General features: G+C 35.5%; 1 protein-coding gene across 1 annotated transcript in view; it reads right to left on the bottom strand.

Annotated features, from left to right (window-relative positions):
- Positions 1–657: 657 nt before the first annotated feature.
- Positions 658–18,830, bottom strand: part of tmem63a (transmembrane protein 63A) — a 40,545-nt gene continuing 22,372 nt past the window's right edge. The window contains exons 11-23 of the mRNA XM_088624786.1: positions 17,919–18,042; positions 17,326–17,459; positions 16,256–16,393; positions 15,572–15,725; positions 13,644–13,750; positions 12,679–12,765; positions 12,106–12,171; positions 11,851–12,013; positions 9,068–9,173; positions 7,465–7,632; positions 5,192–5,307; positions 3,007–3,054; positions 658–1,341 (exon numbers count right to left, since the gene is read on the bottom strand). Coding sequence (XP_088480912.1) covers positions 1,189–1,341; positions 3,007–3,054; positions 5,192–5,307; positions 7,465–7,632; positions 9,068–9,173; positions 11,851–12,013; positions 12,106–12,171; positions 12,679–12,765; positions 13,644–13,750; positions 15,572–15,725; positions 16,256–16,393; positions 17,326–17,459; positions 17,919–18,042 — 1,564 coding nt within the window. The 3' untranslated portion in view covers positions 658–1,188. The remainder of the gene's footprint in view (positions 1,342–3,006; positions 3,055–5,191; positions 5,308–7,464; positions 7,633–9,067; positions 9,174–11,850; positions 12,014–12,105; positions 12,172–12,678; positions 12,766–13,643; positions 13,751–15,571; positions 15,726–16,255; positions 16,394–17,325; positions 17,460–17,918; positions 18,043–18,830) is intronic.

Raw genomic sequence — 18,830 nt, 5'->3', positions numbered from 1 at the left:
ATTAGTCATTGATAGCAGATGCTCTTACAGCCTATGTCTGGACATTACAGTGTATGAGGGAGACTACAGCAGCACAATAAAACAAAAGCCACATCTCCAGCCAAACTCCAATCTGAAAAAGTGGTGTTGTTCCTATTTCTTATATTTTTTCAGCTATTTTAATAAAAATCACTCATGAATTACAAAAAATCATTCTGATTCTTTCAAAAAAGATTTTGTGGGATTTCCTTTCTCATTTTAAAATACAGTTTTACCATTTTATTAAATAGTAATTAACAGCATCTAACATCAGAATATTTTTAACTTAATTTCATTATTATTCTTTTTGCAGATGAACCCAAATGAACACAGTATTTCACATAGAAGAAATCTTGGGTAGTTTATTTAAAAAAAAAGTAAATCTTAGTTTATTAAAAGTTTTTGTTGCCTTGAAATAGTGGCAGAAAGTTCTGGAAGACAACCCACTATCTCATGACAGAGTTTTCTGGTGGCAAAAGACCAGAATCACTAATGTGGCACTGAATGTACTTCTCCAGTATACATAGATTAAAAACTTCAGGTAGTACAGCACAGAAATATTTATGACAACCTTAATAAAAAAGGCTGTAGAATGAGATCACTTAGTGTGCACCACAATCAAACACAAAGACTTTGAGCTCTGCTTAGAGCGGTTTATTAATAGTACAAAATCCTCCAGATGGGGCAAGGAAGTCACTTTGAGGTTACAAGAATCACTTAAATAAGTAATTTAATCCTCATATTTTGGCACATACATACGCAAATGCATATCTGTGTAACTGCTGTCCTATAACGAGGTAAAAAAGGGCAAGGGGTAAATTTAAGTTACTTTTACCTGAGTGAAAACATTTCTCTTTGTCAAACTTTTAGAAAGTACTGAAGAACACATTAGGTGGTTTATTATATAAGAATGAATGGTTTATTTATAAAAAATAAATACATGGTGAAAAACTAGACCACTATACCATAAAAGTAGTGATTTAGTATATTAGAGATTGAACTTTGAGATACACCCCTTTGGTTCCTATGCTGGTTTATGACTACAGCAATGATTGGTTTCCTATCTGAATAAACTTGTAAATCATGCTTTCATCATAGTTACTGTAGTTCTGGGATGTAACAGGAAATTGGTGTCCTGTTTTGGAATATTAGGAAAAGAGGAGATGGATTCTATATCTCAGATATCCCCGGCTGTGTCAGAAAGCCAGGGCCCTGGTCACTCAATGGAAGGGGGTTCTTCTCCACAGTTCCATATGACTTCTGTTCTTTAGGGTCCAAGGCACTGGATTCCTGGGGTGTCTGGAGAACTTTGGGACGGTAGATCTATGAACAAAATAGGAAAAAAAACAACATCTTCCTTTTGGGTTTCACAAGAACAAAATTCAAAATTTCATTCACAATCTAAATGACCATTAAAGCAAAATACACAAATAATGTTTAGAAATCATCACTGTCAACTTAAAAATAAGGTTTTCTTTCAGAGTTTTGGAATTAATCTGGAATAACTGTTAAAAGGATTTAAAAAATTCATTTCTAAGGCACTGACTAACAAACGTACTAACATTTTAATTGGAATTTAAAAAAGAAGTGAAGAAATCAATGATTAAATCCACTAAAGATAATAAGAAAACATTTAAGACAAAGGCTGAATGTAGAAGGAAACGAACTATGGTCATCTTACCATTTTTCACAGATTATGTATAGTCTTCCTTGTAGGTTGCTATGTATGCAACTTGTCATTTGATTAATTTATATTTATATAATATATGACGGTAAAACCATATCAAAACCATAAACTGTAAAGGACTGAAAATGGCCCCTGCTATAATGTATAAAAAACTTTAGGGTCATAACCTACATAATGCATACTAACATATAACTACATACAGATCTTCAAATTATTAAATTAACCCAGACAAGGCATGTTAAACAACTGTGGCAATGCACTCAGTACAGTAAAGATATGTAATATTACAAAGGTATATCAATCAAATCACATTTTAATTGTATTATAGTTAGGAACTCATTTCAGCTATGTAAATATTAACTTTTCGAGCAGAGCACTCTCAGCTGTTATGTGCCAGAGCTGCAGTTCCTGAAAAAAGCCACAAGAGGCCAACCAAGTTGCCACTCTGCCTTGGCAGAATCTGGAGTGTCTCAGTGTCATTTAAAAAACACAGGGTGATAAAAGAGTTATCTACTTGATCAAAAAGAGGTTTAACTATAACTTTTCATTTTACACTCTTTATTTAAAGCTTAATAGTTGACTTATTAATCTGGCGTGTTAAGAACCTCAGGCAAACTGTAAAGTTCAAATTGCTAAATATGGAAAGGGTTTGTGTGTAATCATTTATAAGCTCAAGTGGCTCAAGCAGTGAGATGGGAATGTTAATGTGCAACCATTACATACATAGATGTACAGGAAGTTTGGAAGAGAAAGAGAAGTTTGGGAAGTCTGAAACTGACAATATGAGACAAAGTTCGAGAGAAATGTACTGGGTATTGTAAACATGTGGAGCCAGAGAAGAAATGAACTGTATATATTTTCTTTTTGTTTAATTTTCTGTATTTTCTTGTTGTGTGTTCAGACTAGAGAACAACTGCCTGGAATAATAGGGTGACTAGCTTGACCAGAGCTCAAGACAGCTAGGTTTTGTTTTCGTTTACTAAAACTTTTGTCATTATGTGTGTAAAAACTAAATTTTTATATAGTATAATAACTGTATGTATTAATTATATATTAACTACAAACACTCGGAGCCAACCTGGTTCTTTGGGCATCCAATGAGTTACATTTTTTGGTGGGAAACACTTAAACGTTTTAGAAAATGTTTAAATGAAAAAGTAAAATATTGCCTAAAACAGAACAAAATGACCCAATAATTAGTTTTACCCCCCCTATGGAATCTTCAACTAATCACAGAAATACAACAAAGACTGACCATACCTTACATTATACAGGGAACGTAAATGGAATGTAGCACTTACAGGTTTTCCAGAATGTTCCTTGACCACATATGTTTCATCTTCCTTTATCTGTGAGCACAGAACACAAACACATGGGAGTCAATTCTAACCTTCCAAACCACACACAGTGTTAAAAGAAAACAAGAGTTAAGAGAAAATGAAAAAAAAAACTATAAAACTCAGTATTACCACATTAAAATGTAAACACATTATAGTGAGGAAATGGTTAGAACATGAAAACATTAAAGCTGCCATTTCAAATATAATGGAAAGTTTCGGTGCAAAGCATGACTGAAACATATCATTAACCTTTCTCTGTTAAAATAATACGCTATGTAATGGAAGTGAGAACAGTTGAAATTCAAGTCACTGTTTCAAAATATATGTGCTGGAAAATTTACACTGTATGGAAACCTAAAAAAAAATCAAGAGAAACTATGCGGTTTCTTGGCTCCATAGTATGAATGATTCCAAATGGGACTCCTCAAGTTAAAAAGTCCTGTTCTAAAGACAATTAGATTGGATTATGTCACCATCTGGCTGTGATCAGGACATCCCAAACAGCAGGGGAATTTGGTAATGCCAGTAAGGGACGTGCCACTTTTCCACCTTGCACTGAACCTCCTGCAGATCTCTATTGGACTTGGAGCACATCAAGAGACTAATTTTTTAAGTAATGCGTGGGTATATGAGAGGGCCTCTCAGCACTGCCCCGTTCCCCCTGGGTGGGCACACTGATCATCACTTTGAACAGAAAGATAAATTGCCAATTGCCAATCACAAATTAGGAGGGTATATAATAAAAAATAATTGAGAAAACTAAATGTAAAAGACAAATGCAATTAAGCAAGTTCCTATATGTCAGTAATTAAAATGTACACAAATGTTTAAAGTATTGGACTAAAAAACAATTAAAAGTTCTTGTTTCCATACTGTAGCACACTGAATTGAATACACCAACTGGGATTTTATTGTGAATACAGTAAGAAAAATCTTTACATTTTTAGCTTAAAGCAGCCTGCCTATTCTCGTCTTGTATTACATGCATAAAAGCTTAAAACTGGGAAGTTCTCATAAACCCTTTAAACTAAAACTTTAAAGCTGTGTGTACAGTATCTTAATATACATACAAACCATGTAAGCACTTAAAAAGGTTTCATCATTTAAATCTAAGACTTAAGGTCTTGCATTAAATAACTTATTTAAATAAATATACATATATAAATTATTTTCAGAAAATGAAACCATTCCCCCTCCCTTTTCCTCCAAAACAAGGAAATGTCTCCGCTACTATGACTACATTTACTGTATGTGAAGCAGCTGTTACTTATGCTATAGGAAAGTGTATAAACATACTTGGATTCTGTTAAAGTTCACAATATTTGTTAAAGAATGGCATAAACTGTAAATTAGTGGAATAGTGGTTTCCATTATATACTGTATATACAGAAGTATGGTGTTTGTGAGCCCTGCACAATAATTTCCGAAACAAAAACACTCATTGCAGAATAAAATACAAATAATTTAGTCTCTTATAGAGTGTAACAACCACATTATAATAGCACTATTATATGTATTAAGTACACATTTAAGTGCACATTAGACTTCGACAAGCACATACACAGGGGACAGTAACGAAGTAATGAAGCCATGCACACTTATAATACACTGTGTTCTTTGTCAAAAGATAAAGGAATCTTCAAGCAATTATCACATACTAAAAACAGTATGACAGATGTCTCTGCATTGTATAGTAAGACAAGCACTGTTCAATGTAAGGATAAAATAGTAATGCATGAGATGTGCATTCTGAATGCACTGGACCAATTTCTGAATAACACTATTAACTGAGTAACACTATTTAACTTCAAGCAAGGTAGCTGGTCCTAAAAACAAAATTTTCCCTTTGATTACAGTATCATGAAGCATGTTTATTCCAATTGTTTTGAGACTAATACGATGAATTAGTGGAAAATTGATTTTAATTTATTTTTCACTCATTTACTAAAGCTACTAACTTTTTTTCATTTAAGTCATTCCCTCATAAATCTGTGTTTTGTTCAAAATACACTATTCTCTGTGCAGATTTACCATGAAAACTGGATAATAATGATCAGAAAAATACTGCGAAAAACGTGCAAAGCCCAAACAAGAGTAATGGTCACTGTAATCGAAACCTGAGAACCATGATGAAAATCAAGTATACCTTGTAATTATGAGGACTCAGGTACTTGAAATGTCCAAAGCAGGTGTAACTTATACATATAAAGATAGTGATGCACAAAACTACAAGGGTGAAAAGGGAAGTATCAGCCGTAAAACCTGAAATGACAGAAAAAATAAAACAGGTGATTGTTGTACATAATTATTACTACATCTGTTGGCCACCTGACAATTACATTGTCATTTTTTAACACTGCAGATGATGTAGAAAACATAATATCCTAGCAATATATACCAAAACTAAAAGGTATATTGATCAGTGCCCACCATTATAAGGTATATTCAGATCAGGGATTATATACCTTTATCATTGAACAAAGATTAAACTGGAAAGAGAGAGAAAACCTTCCTATATTTCCCAAGATCCAAACTTTAAAAAAAATAATTATAAAAGGTTGATTTTGGAATCCCAAAAAGTAGGAATGGCTAAGAGAGGGCTGTTAATCAAGCTATGTCACGTCCAATTACAGGTGCTTCCACTACAACAAAGTTGGTATAAAGTTTTTTTCCAGAAATTGAGTAATGTCAGAAACACAGAAGCCGTGTGGATGCATTTTAACAACAGTCGTAGCCAGAAGAATTGAAATTTCATAATTCATAGGAAACTAAGTCTTTAATGAGAACAGGCCATTCTGCCCATTTATCATGCTTTGTTGCTACCAATTAACTGATCCCACATTGATCCTCAGCTTTTTCTTGAACAACCCAAAGAACCTGCCTCACACCCCACCACTTTTGCACTTTTGACCCATATCCATATTTCATTGTTAAAGTTTTGGGGAAGTTGAATCCATCTCCTTTGATCACAATAAAAGACATTGATTGAAAATATATTTTTTTCTCAGCCTGGCAGTTTGATATGTATTTTCTTAATTCCAGAAACTAAGCTATTTGCTCTTCTTTGAACTCTTTAAAAACACAAGAAAGGTCACAAACAAAAGAAGGCCAACTCATCAACTACCAATAATTTAATGGCTTATTGCTGACATTTCATTAAGCCATTTCTAGAAAGATCCTGGGGTGTCAGTTTTAACAACATGATAGAGTAACTTCTCCCAAACCATTTGGGTAAACACGTTAAACATACATATTATATACAATATTACATATTCCTAGTCCATAATAAACCCTGTAGCAAGGTAGCCTTTTCAGTGCTCATTGGTTTTATAAACTTCTAAAAGTTTAGATAACACAACTCTTTGAATCTTAACCAAACAGCTTCAAAGCATGTTGTTTTGCACAAAATTGCCAACAAAAAAAGGCAACACAGATCTGTCAGTTTCACGTGTGCCATCATATGATAAGCCTTATAGGATCTAAAAACAGCTTCCACAGTTGTATAATTTTCATTAAGTCCCATGCTTTTAAATAACTTAAAAGTGCAGTAAAAATGCTTTCCGGCAGTAAAATGACCAGAGCTGCCCACTTAAAGACATACAGTCTTAGTGGGAATTCTTTTTTTAGTACATGGGGCCGTGCTATCGAGCTCTTTTAGTTACATAGAACAATGTTTTAACCTAATCACCCGGGGGGATTTTTGACCATGGATTGACCTTTGAGCATGTGCAGAATATTGTAAAGACTTTTTTTTGCCATAGTGCAAAACCCCTTCTTGCAGAAGTCTCTAAAACTACACTTAAGTTACAATACATTGGGAATTTAGTAGACAGATATCTGACTAGGTCATGTGCAAATGTTTACATCACTTCTGTAATGGAGGCCTCAAACTGGCTTCCTGTAAGGTTTCCGGAAAACTTTAAGTCCTTCTGCTTATGTTCAAGTTTCTACATGGTATTGTAGCTACAAGATACTAGACACAGTTATTGTTTACTATACACTGGATTTTTGTTCATTTATCCTGAAAGGGCTTTAAGACAGGCTTTTTATTGTTTATCATCTGTTTGCTTTGTTCTCAAGTTTTTTTTTGTGCTATGACATGCTCTGAGATGATTGCTTTTAAAAGCACTATTTAAAATGAAATATGGAATTATAACAACGCTATTAAATGTAATTTGAGTAAATCATAAGGCATGGTCCAAAGAGTGAATGCTTTGGAAATGCAAACGGGTTAAGACGGGTTAATATGTTTAACTGTGATAATGGAACGGCTTAGCACCACTATTAACCAATCTCTGCAAATATGTCACAAACCACTTCTTACAGAGTAGAAAAACAAATGATGCAACAACAAAATGCAGTTAAAGCATAGGCTTCGTTTCCAACTGTTGTTTAAGACACCATCACAAAATGTAATACCTGTCCTCAGAACAGAGAAGAAGTAAAGCCAGAAGAGGCAGATGATGGGAGCTGCCAGTGCCTGGTTCACTGCTCCGTAGTGTGTCTTCTTATCTAGGTTGGCTGGCAGATATGCAAAGTATAGGTTGTGTTTGTCTACCAAGTGCTTCAAAATCATGTACAGCAGACCTAGAAAAGGACAAAGTGTGAAAAGTAATAGATTAATATTTTCACTTGTTTCATTTGTTATGTGTACGTGAAGGTTGTGTGTTGAGAGAGAATGTGAACGTTATGTGAACCTAGCAAAGGTTACAAATGAGAGAAGGCCTTTCAGCCCACCTAGTCTGTTGTAGCGAGTTAATGGACTTCTTTTAATTCTCAATAGTCAATGTGCTTGGGTGACTATGATGTTCCCCTTCCCCAGGCCAGCTCTCAAGCTCTTTCACAGGGGTCTCCTTCCAGGTGTTGACAACTTATCAGTAACACTATTCAGCTCAGACCACTTTATACTACAGCTTCTTTCCCCCAGATTAATGCTTATCACTATACATCACCGATCTTTGTAACATCTTTATAGCTAACTGTGTGTTCTCAAAGTTCCTCTCTACATAAAGAGATCTTTAACAGCTCTGGATAAAAGAAAATTTACACTCTGTCAAATAAAGTAGAAATCCAACACCCTACATTAATGACTGCCGTTGTATTTGTTAACTCAAATACACCTCCTAATCTTTCTACCTTTTTTATGCTTCTAAGAGAACCCACTTCAGCAAATATATTGGATAACGATCTAAACGACCCCATGACATTATGAATAAAAGTGCCGTAATCCTGTTGGAGTTGTAAATTTACTTGCTCTTAATTTCCCATTGTGTGCCAGGCGTTTAATTTGAGCTTCTTTGACTTAAGGTTGACTTTGGGACTAAAGCTCTTTAAAATGGTAAACAATAATTCACTTTCATAAAGTTCTAGTGCAACTCAACTTATTGTCAGTGTAACATCAATAAGAACATCAGTTTTCTTTAAATTAAAACGATCAATAATAATAATAATAAGATTGTGTGCCATATTTCGATGCTCAATATTTATCCTTGTATCTTACTGATTTGGGTCCAAACAATTGTATGTTTGTGATGAGCCACTATTATAAAGCAATAGAAAGTTTTATTCACTAAAAAAACTATATATGAATGTATAAAGCTTAAAGTCTCTGTTTGCAGTCAAATACCAGAATGTTTGAATGTTGGACAGATTGAAACAAAGAGGATTATCACATTATTTTACAGAGGCTTCTAAATATTTTGCTAATCCTACAACAGTACATGGAAAGCAAGGAATAACATATACTAGAACAAAATAAGACACATAAACAGGAAAAAATAAGCCAAATTACATTTGACGCAAAGAAGTTATAGTTACACTCCTAAACACTTTGGTATACACTATCCAAAATCTGAACTAATATTTTAACAATTGACAACAATGCTAGCTCTAAAATAATAGACACTATAATTTATAACCTTATATTTTTAGATTTGTGTCTTCAGAAAAATAAGTTACCTTCCAAAGCTTAGAACGTACAATACAGATAATGAACAACTATGTGACAGCTGAATTAACTTACCAAAAGGAACTATAACAGGACAGGTGATGCTATAAGCCATGATCACTGTGAAGACGCACAGCATCCAGCCATACATTGCTCCGTACTCAAATTCATAGGCTTGGTTCTGGTTAAACAAAGAGGAGATCACTTTTTTTAGTGTTAGAATACTGTTATTATTGCTGTTTCAACTTGTCAGTCTGAAAACCAATCCCTTTTAATCAGTTGAAATTAGTTTTGCTAATCCTTTTGTATCAAAACATGGGTGTCTACGGTTTTATAGACACAAATTTTTAAATCCCAACAATAAAAGAAATGAGAAAAAGGTTGTTGTTTTTTTCCTCGGGCAGACTTCCGTTTTGTAATTTTGGAATGTACTTTTCTACGCATTAAATGAAAATTTTAGTTTTTGCAAAACCTTTTCAAATGTATTGATAACTACAGCAGAAAACTACATAACTACAATAACTGACAGCAACCTTTCCTCCGCAGAAGAGTCATAAATCTAATTTAAGTTGCTATGATTTTATGGATCTGCACCTGTGGCTGGAAGATTGCCAGTTCTTATCCCGCGGACGGCAGAGGAATCTTACTCCATTGGGCCCCTGAGCAAGGCCCTTAACCTCAACTGCTCCGGGGTCACTATATAAATGGCTGACCCTGTGCTCTGACCCCAAGCTTCTCTCCTTGTCTGTGTGTCACATGGAGAGCAAGTTGGGATATGCGAAAAGACAAATTCCTAACACAAGAAATTGTATATGGCCAATAACGCGATCTGATCTGACCTTACAGTATTATGTTTTCCATTACTGTCAATGTTGTAGTTGTGGATGTCTTGGTTAAGTGTTTTAGCCCTCCTCTTTAGAGGTGGATTGCTGTTTTAGGGGATGGGGGAGAGGGGGAAGAAGGAGTTGTTTTACGTTCTGTAGTGTAACCAGACCTGGCGGTACTCGGGATTTCCCCAGAGCACACAACTGGCTCAGCACCACAAAGGTAGTGTACAAGTAGTCTGCAGGACTCCCTCAGCTCCCAGCAGAAAAAGTGACACTTGCAAGGTCCGGAGACCTTGATGGTTTATGCTGATGATGATGATGAGGGACATGCCTCTCCAACAGTCTGTGCTGATGCTCCCATGGGGAGCTGCAAACCAGAGATGTGTCAAGATTCAGCAGCTTGAAGGTGAGGAGGTCAGAGGAGTCCTTTAACATTTCCTCATTCTCCCCCATATGCTAAGACATGATAAAAATCAGCCATTCCAAATCGGTGGGTTTATAACAAAACATATTTAGTGGTTCTAAATATAAAAAGACCCTATGCTTATTGTAGGGTCTCCAGTGCTACGTCACTGAAGAAGACCATGACAGACAGTATCATCCACAGAAAGAACCTAAGATAAAAATATTTGCTTTTGCAATAAATTCATTGCTATATCAATAACACCCTTTGGTAATTTGAGGTACATATTGTGTTCTGTGTATACTGTGGTGTTCCTTTCGTTTTGTGTAACTGTTGATTTGTGTTATCTATTGCTGATATTAGAAAGGTCTGGCAAATCAGGGTGCATTCACAAATATTATCTCATTTCTGAAATGTCCTTTAACTTTAAGAAACCTCTAATCTAACAGTATAAATTGAAATTATCAGTTGTTTATATGCTTCACATATACTGAATTCCCATATAAAGTATGCCTTTTTCTTACACATCATTTGGGTACCATCAAAATGGTTTACGAACTACAGCGGTGCAACTACAAGTGAGATAAGAACACGATAGAAATGTCCTAGAAAAGCCATCCTCTAATCAGGCAGCTTCACCATAGTATCATGTTACTCCAAAAAAATGTAAACAGACGGAGGAATTGTACATTGATCTGGGAAATGTTCTTCAGTTTTAAGCCCAGTTCATCTGAATCAGAATTAATCTATACTCCTCCCAAAAATTCCCTAAATTCAAGTAATCAAACAGTTTTAAGTAGTTTTAATGAAAATGTTGGTTTATGTCTTCTTAGGATTAGAAATTGACTTCCTTTCGGACAAACCATGGATCAGTGGACCTGCAGATAAAGAAGCACATTTTGGATTCCGTTTTAGTGGTCTATTTAATTATGAAAAGCTTTTGACTTTCTTTTTATTTTTGGGGAAAGAGGGTAATTTGTGTGTTTTTCAGTTTAGGTATTTTCTTGTGCAATTTAGATTTAGAATTTGCCATCCCCCCCTAGCGTCAAGTTGAAACCTGGTATTTGTACAAGTAAATATGATGTTTCTTCGTCGTTTCAAAAGTGACTTTGATCATTCTGTCCATGTGGTTTGCATTTGGCTCCAACCTCCTCTGAAACCACACTGGAAATGAACTGCAGATCTGCATACATCATACCAAGATAAAGATCAGACGCTCTAATCTTTAGTGTTCCGAGTTAGAAAGCAACCTAAATGGATGCATTTTCTCCCACATATACAAAATGTAATTCCATCCATCCATTTTCTAACCACTTCAACCAATACAAGGTCGTGGTAGAGCCACAGCCTATCCTAGCAAGCAAGTGGGGCAGGCAGAATACACAGTGGATGCAACACCATAAAATGCCATTGATTCCTGAAAAAAAAACTGCAGGACACATGGAGTGACTCAAATCCATGTATTCTGCAGTACTCCTTCAGGAATCCTCTACTTATGCGATGATGAAAGAGAACCTGCCACATCCTCTCCCCTGTGGAACCGATAAGATATTTTTCAGATGTCTATTTTTTGGCCCAAAACTCCAAGTTGTTAGTAAGAACTGAGAGTCGGTCGGTTTGTTCCACACCTCTTTGACATACTTCCTCTCCGCAGCAGAGCGGGCCAGAGCCATACGTATTGTGTAGAGAAGAAGGCCGGGCAGGCGCAGCAACTCCATTCCACTGCCCACAAAGGCTGACGCAATGACGTAGTTGACAAAGAAAGCCCCCTGGTCAGGGAGGAAGACACACCTGTAAGAGCAGTTGCAGTTATTCCCTTAATAATGTGAAAAGGGGGAGAGGAACAGGAAAGATGTGGATGAAAAAGTGAAAATGCAACTTACTCAAACCTCAGTTTGCCTTGCGACAGAAATTTGGTATCAAACAGCCATCGAAAGAAGACATCTAAACTGAAAGAAGGCAAGAAAGAGTGGAAGGTACTTTTTTAGCAGGTGTCTGTTAATGCATGGTAAAATTCATATAAAACATACTGAAAGTTTTAATATAAAAGTATTAAATCAATTAGCCCTGCTTGCTTTAGGTATAACAAAGCAAGTGAATATTATGGTTTACTACACGGGGTTTTGATTCTAACAACATAATGCTTTGTTATTCTTTGGGTGAATGAGAAAGAACAATAAATTATTATTTAAACATTTTGAATAACTTCTTATACAGTACATAGCTATATATGACAGAATTTAACATTATTTACCATTACCATGTTAAGTGAAATTGTATCAAAAAAGTTTATATTTGCTTTTAGAGTGAGAAGTAGTAGTAAAAATGCAGAAGTCTTCTCAAAAGTTTTAAAAACTATCAAGAGTTATCACATTAAATGCTGCATTGTTTTATGAAAAATATTTTTGTTTTAAGAAACACCAAACAAAAATTCCAACAAAAACATGTTTAGTTACCTTGTAAGACCAAGGGAAGGTAGAATCAGAACCATAAAGATCAGAAAAATGTACAGCTTGTGCATCATGCATCTGTTTTCACTTGACCTAACCATAACAGAAAATTACAAAAATATGAAAATGATATGCATTAGTAAAGTCATGTGAATCTGACATAACTGTAACACAAGCCCAAAAAACTTTCAACTAAATTATAGTATATCATACTTAAAAACTGATCAAATAATTGAACAAATGATGGGCAATAATACCTACTCTACATTTAGCCATTCCAATATGACAGCAGATTTATTTATGTTTTTCTCCCTTTTCTAAATGGCATAATCAGGCACAGGTTAAAAGGGATATTAGAAAGGCCAAAGAAATATAAACAAACATTGCTAAAGGGTGTAAACAGAGTTGCTCAATATTACTATAGCAAAAGAACAGTATAAAATTAAAGTGTCTAAAAGATAAAACACAGAAAATGTTTAGATGGCAGCACTGTATTAAATTATTTTTTCAGTCAGGTGTTTACAAAGACAGCAATAAACAGTATGCTTCAGCCAGAGGAAGCATAAAGTTCCATATTAAAGAGTGTAAACACTGAAGAGGCATAAGTTACAGGTACTAGAAGCACACAAAGAAAAAAAAACTCTCCAGGGTATTCTACTACATAAGAAAATAATAGAGGCCATTAACAAAACTCACCAGCAGTCTCTTGATACAGGGGTAACTCACACTAACTGGAAAAATCACTAATGTAGTGCCCATCCATTAAAGGGTGACAACACTGCACCAAGTAACTATAAACCGATATGTTTCACGTCTATTAAATGCAATCCCAAAATCACATTGACCTCTCTTAATTGAAACAGCTTTAGGGCTGAGAGGTGAACCTCTCCACTGGTTATCAAGTGCGCATGATGAATGAAAGACTGTGAGCTGTGCGCTGTAGCTCAGCTGGTTTTTGGTGTTTCCATTACCTTGTCCAGTGGGCTTCAAACAATGTGGAATAATATACAACTGTGGGCAAAAGAGCTGAGAATGACCACAGGAGGATGGTGGGGAAGAACTGACTTATGACAGCACTCTGAAAAACAAACAGAATGCACCTTATATTTTTCTACTGTTTTTTCCTGTAATTAAAGTTTTCCAGCACTGTCACAAAGTTTTTTTTAAAACCTGGTATTTTCCTGATAAAGTAATATATACAGTAGAATACTTACAAAATTATACATAAAGTATACATACTTTAAATTGTTTTTAAGATTGTCTTAAGAAGTAAGTGCTAAGTGGAATTATAAAGCAGAATTATTTTAAAGGAAGAAAGGTTTGGGTCTTCTCGTATCTATGGTTTGATTATTATTCTACTTTTACTTTTAATTAAATAAACATAGCAGTAATCAGACATTTCCAAAAAAGGATTTTCCCCATTCTTACCATTAAACACAGGAACAGCTTGATTGCAAGTTAGGAGTTTACATGCTGTATTAATCAATCAGATCTATCACATAACCCACAGCAACAGCAAAGTAAAACCATTTAGTTTGTAACTTAAGTAAATTTTCCTAATTTTAGATCACCTATAGATGTCACAGTGGAAAAATGAAACATCTGGAATGAACCCTCTAAAACTTATGGCAATATTATCTAATAGAAGGCCATAATCTTATAAGCATGGGAATATACAGTTGTATGCAAACGTTTGGGCACCCCTGACCAAATTACATGTTTTGTTGATTTTCTAAGTGAAAAGAAGTTAACACCTCTGCAGCAAACAAACTTAAACTTGACATATTTCTGCAAATTTAACTATGCACAGTTACTATTTATATGCAGAATTTAACAAAAATTACAGAACATGTAATTTGGCCAAGGGTGTCCAAACTTCTGCATACAACTGTAGCTTGAAAACTGTAAAATGAGGTGAAATTAAAATGATCAAGGTTGAGACACATGAAACCACAGAGTTACAGCCAGGGAGGAACTTTCTGGAAGAACTTGCTTCCTGAACATGAAAGCATTAACTTATTCCTATGAAAATCTCATGGCAAGAAAAGCTCATTTTAAGTGAATAGAAAAAGTAAAATTATTTCCAAGTTCTATGTGACTTCAAACTATGCTTAAGTTAATTATAAATTATTTATCACTCATTTGAATGGCAATGCATTTTTGGTTACATATGTGTGTAAATTGGTAGAAACAAGAACGATAACTTACAATTAACTACATTTAGTGTTCTTCATTTTCAATATTCATTTTACAGGGCAATACTTGCCCAATATTTGTATATTTGAGGAGAGGATAGGATTTGAGGATTTCAAATTGGCGTTAGGATTTTTAATTTTACATAGACTAAACACCTCAGACACGCACCGCCCAAATTTAAAATGACAGCCTTAAGTTTGCATCACAATCCTCTCCGGGACTGTAGGTGGAAGATCCTCCCCTTGCGGGTTTTGCTCGTCCCTACGGGGAGGTGTGAAGTGTGTTTTTAAAGGGCCCTCACAGCTGCGGAACGTCTTTAATCAGCCAGAGAAACTGTGGTTGCTAAGGCAATGCGTTAACCTTCCAAGTCGTTATCCAAGGCTCTGCCTCCACACCGAACATGACCACCCGAATAATGATACATTAACTTTTAACTTCCTTAAACATTAGTTTTGAAAACAAAAGAAAAGCTATGGAGACATTCTAGTAGGTCGCTGCGTCAGCATGCATAGGCTGCAAAGGAACAAGAAAAAGGTTTATTCCATGCTGAAAATAGAAGAAAAGAAAAAATGTTTTGGCTGTGGACACCCGAAAAAGGCTCCACAGCTGAAACTTTGTGTTTCTTTTCTTCTCTCTTCAGCATGGAATATGCCTTTACTTGTTCCTTTGCAGCTATGGGAATATTTGCTAACAAAAAACTTACATTCAAGTAGTAGATGGGCTTTGTGACATTGAATTTGTCTATGGTGCTGATGATAATTGAGGGAGTTGTGAGGAAGAACAGCAATAAAAAGAGGAAGAAGTTGACAAGGAGACATCTGGACCACCAGCGCACCCCTTGGACTGACAAATTTTCCCTGTCAAAACAAAAGACTATTTAGCAAATTGAAATACAAAGGAACTGCAGGTTCAGACATTCAGTTTGACAAGTGTCTGTGCTTGGCTGAGGAGCCTACAGTTCAAAACATTTTGTGGGATTCTTGCATTTTGTGGGATTATGACTGAATGCAAGAATCCCCCTAAACACTTAAAATGTACAGTATCTGTTTCATGTTCCCTGTCCACTGGAATTTGAAAAACAATGCACTCTTCCCTCTTATAATTGTAGTGCAGCCTGTTTTCTCAGTAACTATACATTACATTTAAATTATGTATCCTCTGCCACATTAAAACTACAAAAAATGAGAACATATTATTAATTTATATTTATAAAACTACCATAATATGCTGATTGCATGATGCAAACCCTAGTGTAAAAACAAAAAAAATCTGTGAAATCTGACATATCCATAAAATCCAACAAAAAGGTTCTTGTTTATACATACTACTACTGCTGACAAGTTCAGGCTTCTTCACAGAGCTTATGACAAAAAAGCAGCTGTCTTACCAGTAAATGTTCTTTGGATCCGATGCATAGTTGACAGTCCAGCGCTGCACCTGAAGGAGCGGACTGCACGATGATGACTGAGGATCTGGCCGACATTTACACCCGCTGCACTTGATTGCATTGAAGTCTTTAAGGATACTGTGGGTAAATGCAAAATGATCACTCTATTCTCAGACCACTTCTAAATTAACACAATTAGCACTAAATTAAACAATATGAACCTTGTATGCAGTAGGTGACATTTTTATTTTGTTCAAGTAGGTAGCTGCAACAGCATTCAAAGGAACAAGTAAAAGTTTATTCCATGCTGAAAAGACAAGAGACGCAAGGTTTCTTAGGATCTATTATTTTAATTAATCGGGGTAGTATGAAATTAAGCCCACAGTGTCATCCTGCTGTTGCTTGGCAAATACATCACCTAATAGTGGATCAAAACCACTCCAAGAGTTATCCTCACTCCATTCATATTATATACGTTTAAAGCTGCAGTTTTAAGTGAAAGTGAAAGTCTCAAAACACAGTTAACAAATATTAAATACAGAGTCCTGACTGGAGTATTACACACTATACAGTAATACACAAATCAAAACAAATGAGTGCTCATTGCATCAGGTTGTACGAACGTCTGTTTGTAGTCTCTTTTTCAACAACAAAGCAATTTAACTGTGCATGTATCTTACTTGACTTGGCATTTAGCAAAACACAACTATGATCATACTAATAAAACTGGTTCCATTCTACCAAAGTTCCTGTTATACTAGTGCAGCACCAGCAACCATCTCACGGGGAGACTCTTTAGAATAACGAGTACTTTTTTGGCACAGATGAATCCTCTTTTTAACAGATTTTCCATACATTTACTGGGATTTTACTTTGGGTTTGCTGCAGTTGTGCATTGGTTTCAATACGCTTTCACTGTGCACCACAAAAAAATTAAATTAAAATTTGTAGGAAACTTCTAAAATCGTACAGTAAAACGTACAAAAATCTGATTTTTTACCAAATTTAAATTTAACATATTAAACTTTCATAAGGGTACAGAAAAAACGCATTTTCCAGAGCACACTCACAGGGTTGCCATTGCTTCATTCTTAAAGGTCACAAATGCCATCCCCAGAGGTTTGGAGTGCACAATTTCCTGCTGCTTTGAATACTCTTCCTTCAGCCTGTTTTCAGTACTGCTATAATAATCAATGGCATCCACCTAATGGGAAAACGAAAAAACAAACATCAATTTTATTGTGCATGTGGTCATTCTAGTGACTGTTATCTCTCAGTAAGACAGAAATGAGTAACTATCCTCAGCCATTGTGGTATTAACTTAAAACACATTAGAACTCCTGGAGTAAACTGTTTTGAAGCTGAATAAAAGTTCAATTTAAGTTTGGTTTTCTCCAAGACAAAATAACCTAATCTGGAAAAATATATCTGGGAAAATGAGCTATGTAGGTTGAAAGAGGTACATGGTATTATAACATAATGGGTTGGAAAAAAAAAGGAAAGGGATGTAATAATTTCACAAGTGAAACATTTACCTTTCATATTTGACATGGGTGGTCATATACAGTAACTGTTATTAGGAAATAAAAGTAGCAAGATGCATGGCATCTTTCCATGTCATGGTCCTGCTGGGTTTTTACTCTGTGAAACTCAAGTGACTTACCTCCTCACAACAACTGGTGTGACAGCAGCAGAGGTGCCCACAGGGTCGTGGGTTAATCAAGGCATGCTCACCGTGGCGCTCCAGAAGTTTTCTATAATACATCAGGTTCTTCTCAGCACGTTTCCTTCGAGCAGAAAAGAAAATAATCAGCTACTTTGTGTCAATGTAAAAGTAATCTTTTCCTAGGAAGCTGAAATTGGCAAAAGCTGACTGGTATCAATTGGTATCATTGACGGTGGAGTAATGGTGAGCATTGCTGCCTTACAACACCAGCAGCCTGGGTTCAATTTCTGACCTGGGGTGTTGTCTGTGTGAGGTTCGTATGTTCCCCCCGGACTTGCGTGGGTGTCCTCCAGGTGCTCCAATTTCCTCCCACAGTCCAAAAACAACATACTAGTAGGTTAATTGAATTCTGGGAAAATTGCCCCTAGGTGCGAGTGTGTGCATATCATTCATTTGGGCCTGTGTTTGCCCTGCAACAGACTGTGTCAATTCTAGGATGTACCATGCCTTGCACACGATACTTGCCGGAATAGGCTCCAGCTCCTTCCTGAACTGGAAGAAGGCGTCAGAAAATGGATGGATGGTAGGCAACATATGTTGTTAAAATATAGGCAACTAAGTTGCAAGAATAGGTTAATGTTCTATTTTCAGCAATTCAGTTGACTAGTTTTCTACATGCCAGTGTGTGATGCTTTTTAATCACCTGATCTCTCTAAGATAGATTCAAATGGATGCATGAGGAACCTCTTTGTGTGATTTTGACCAATATCTAAATCCTAAAGTTAATTACAATGAGATAGCTTGTAATTTATTTTTTAAATAAATTAATAAATGGTTTTAGAGTGGAAAAGTCATTTACAGGTACGTGTCCAAACAACATATTAGTATCAACCTGTTACCACAGATGAG

This window comes from Lepisosteus platostomus, chromosome 3, assembly GCF_059453375.1.
Source record: "Lepisosteus platostomus isolate fLepPlt1 chromosome 3, fLepPlt1.hap1, whole genome shotgun sequence".
NCBI classification, from domain to species: Eukaryota; Metazoa; Chordata; class Actinopteri; order Semionotiformes; family Lepisosteidae; genus Lepisosteus; species Lepisosteus platostomus.
Note: the sequence above shows the minus strand (reverse complement) of the source record. Positions and strands in the feature narration are given on the sequence as shown.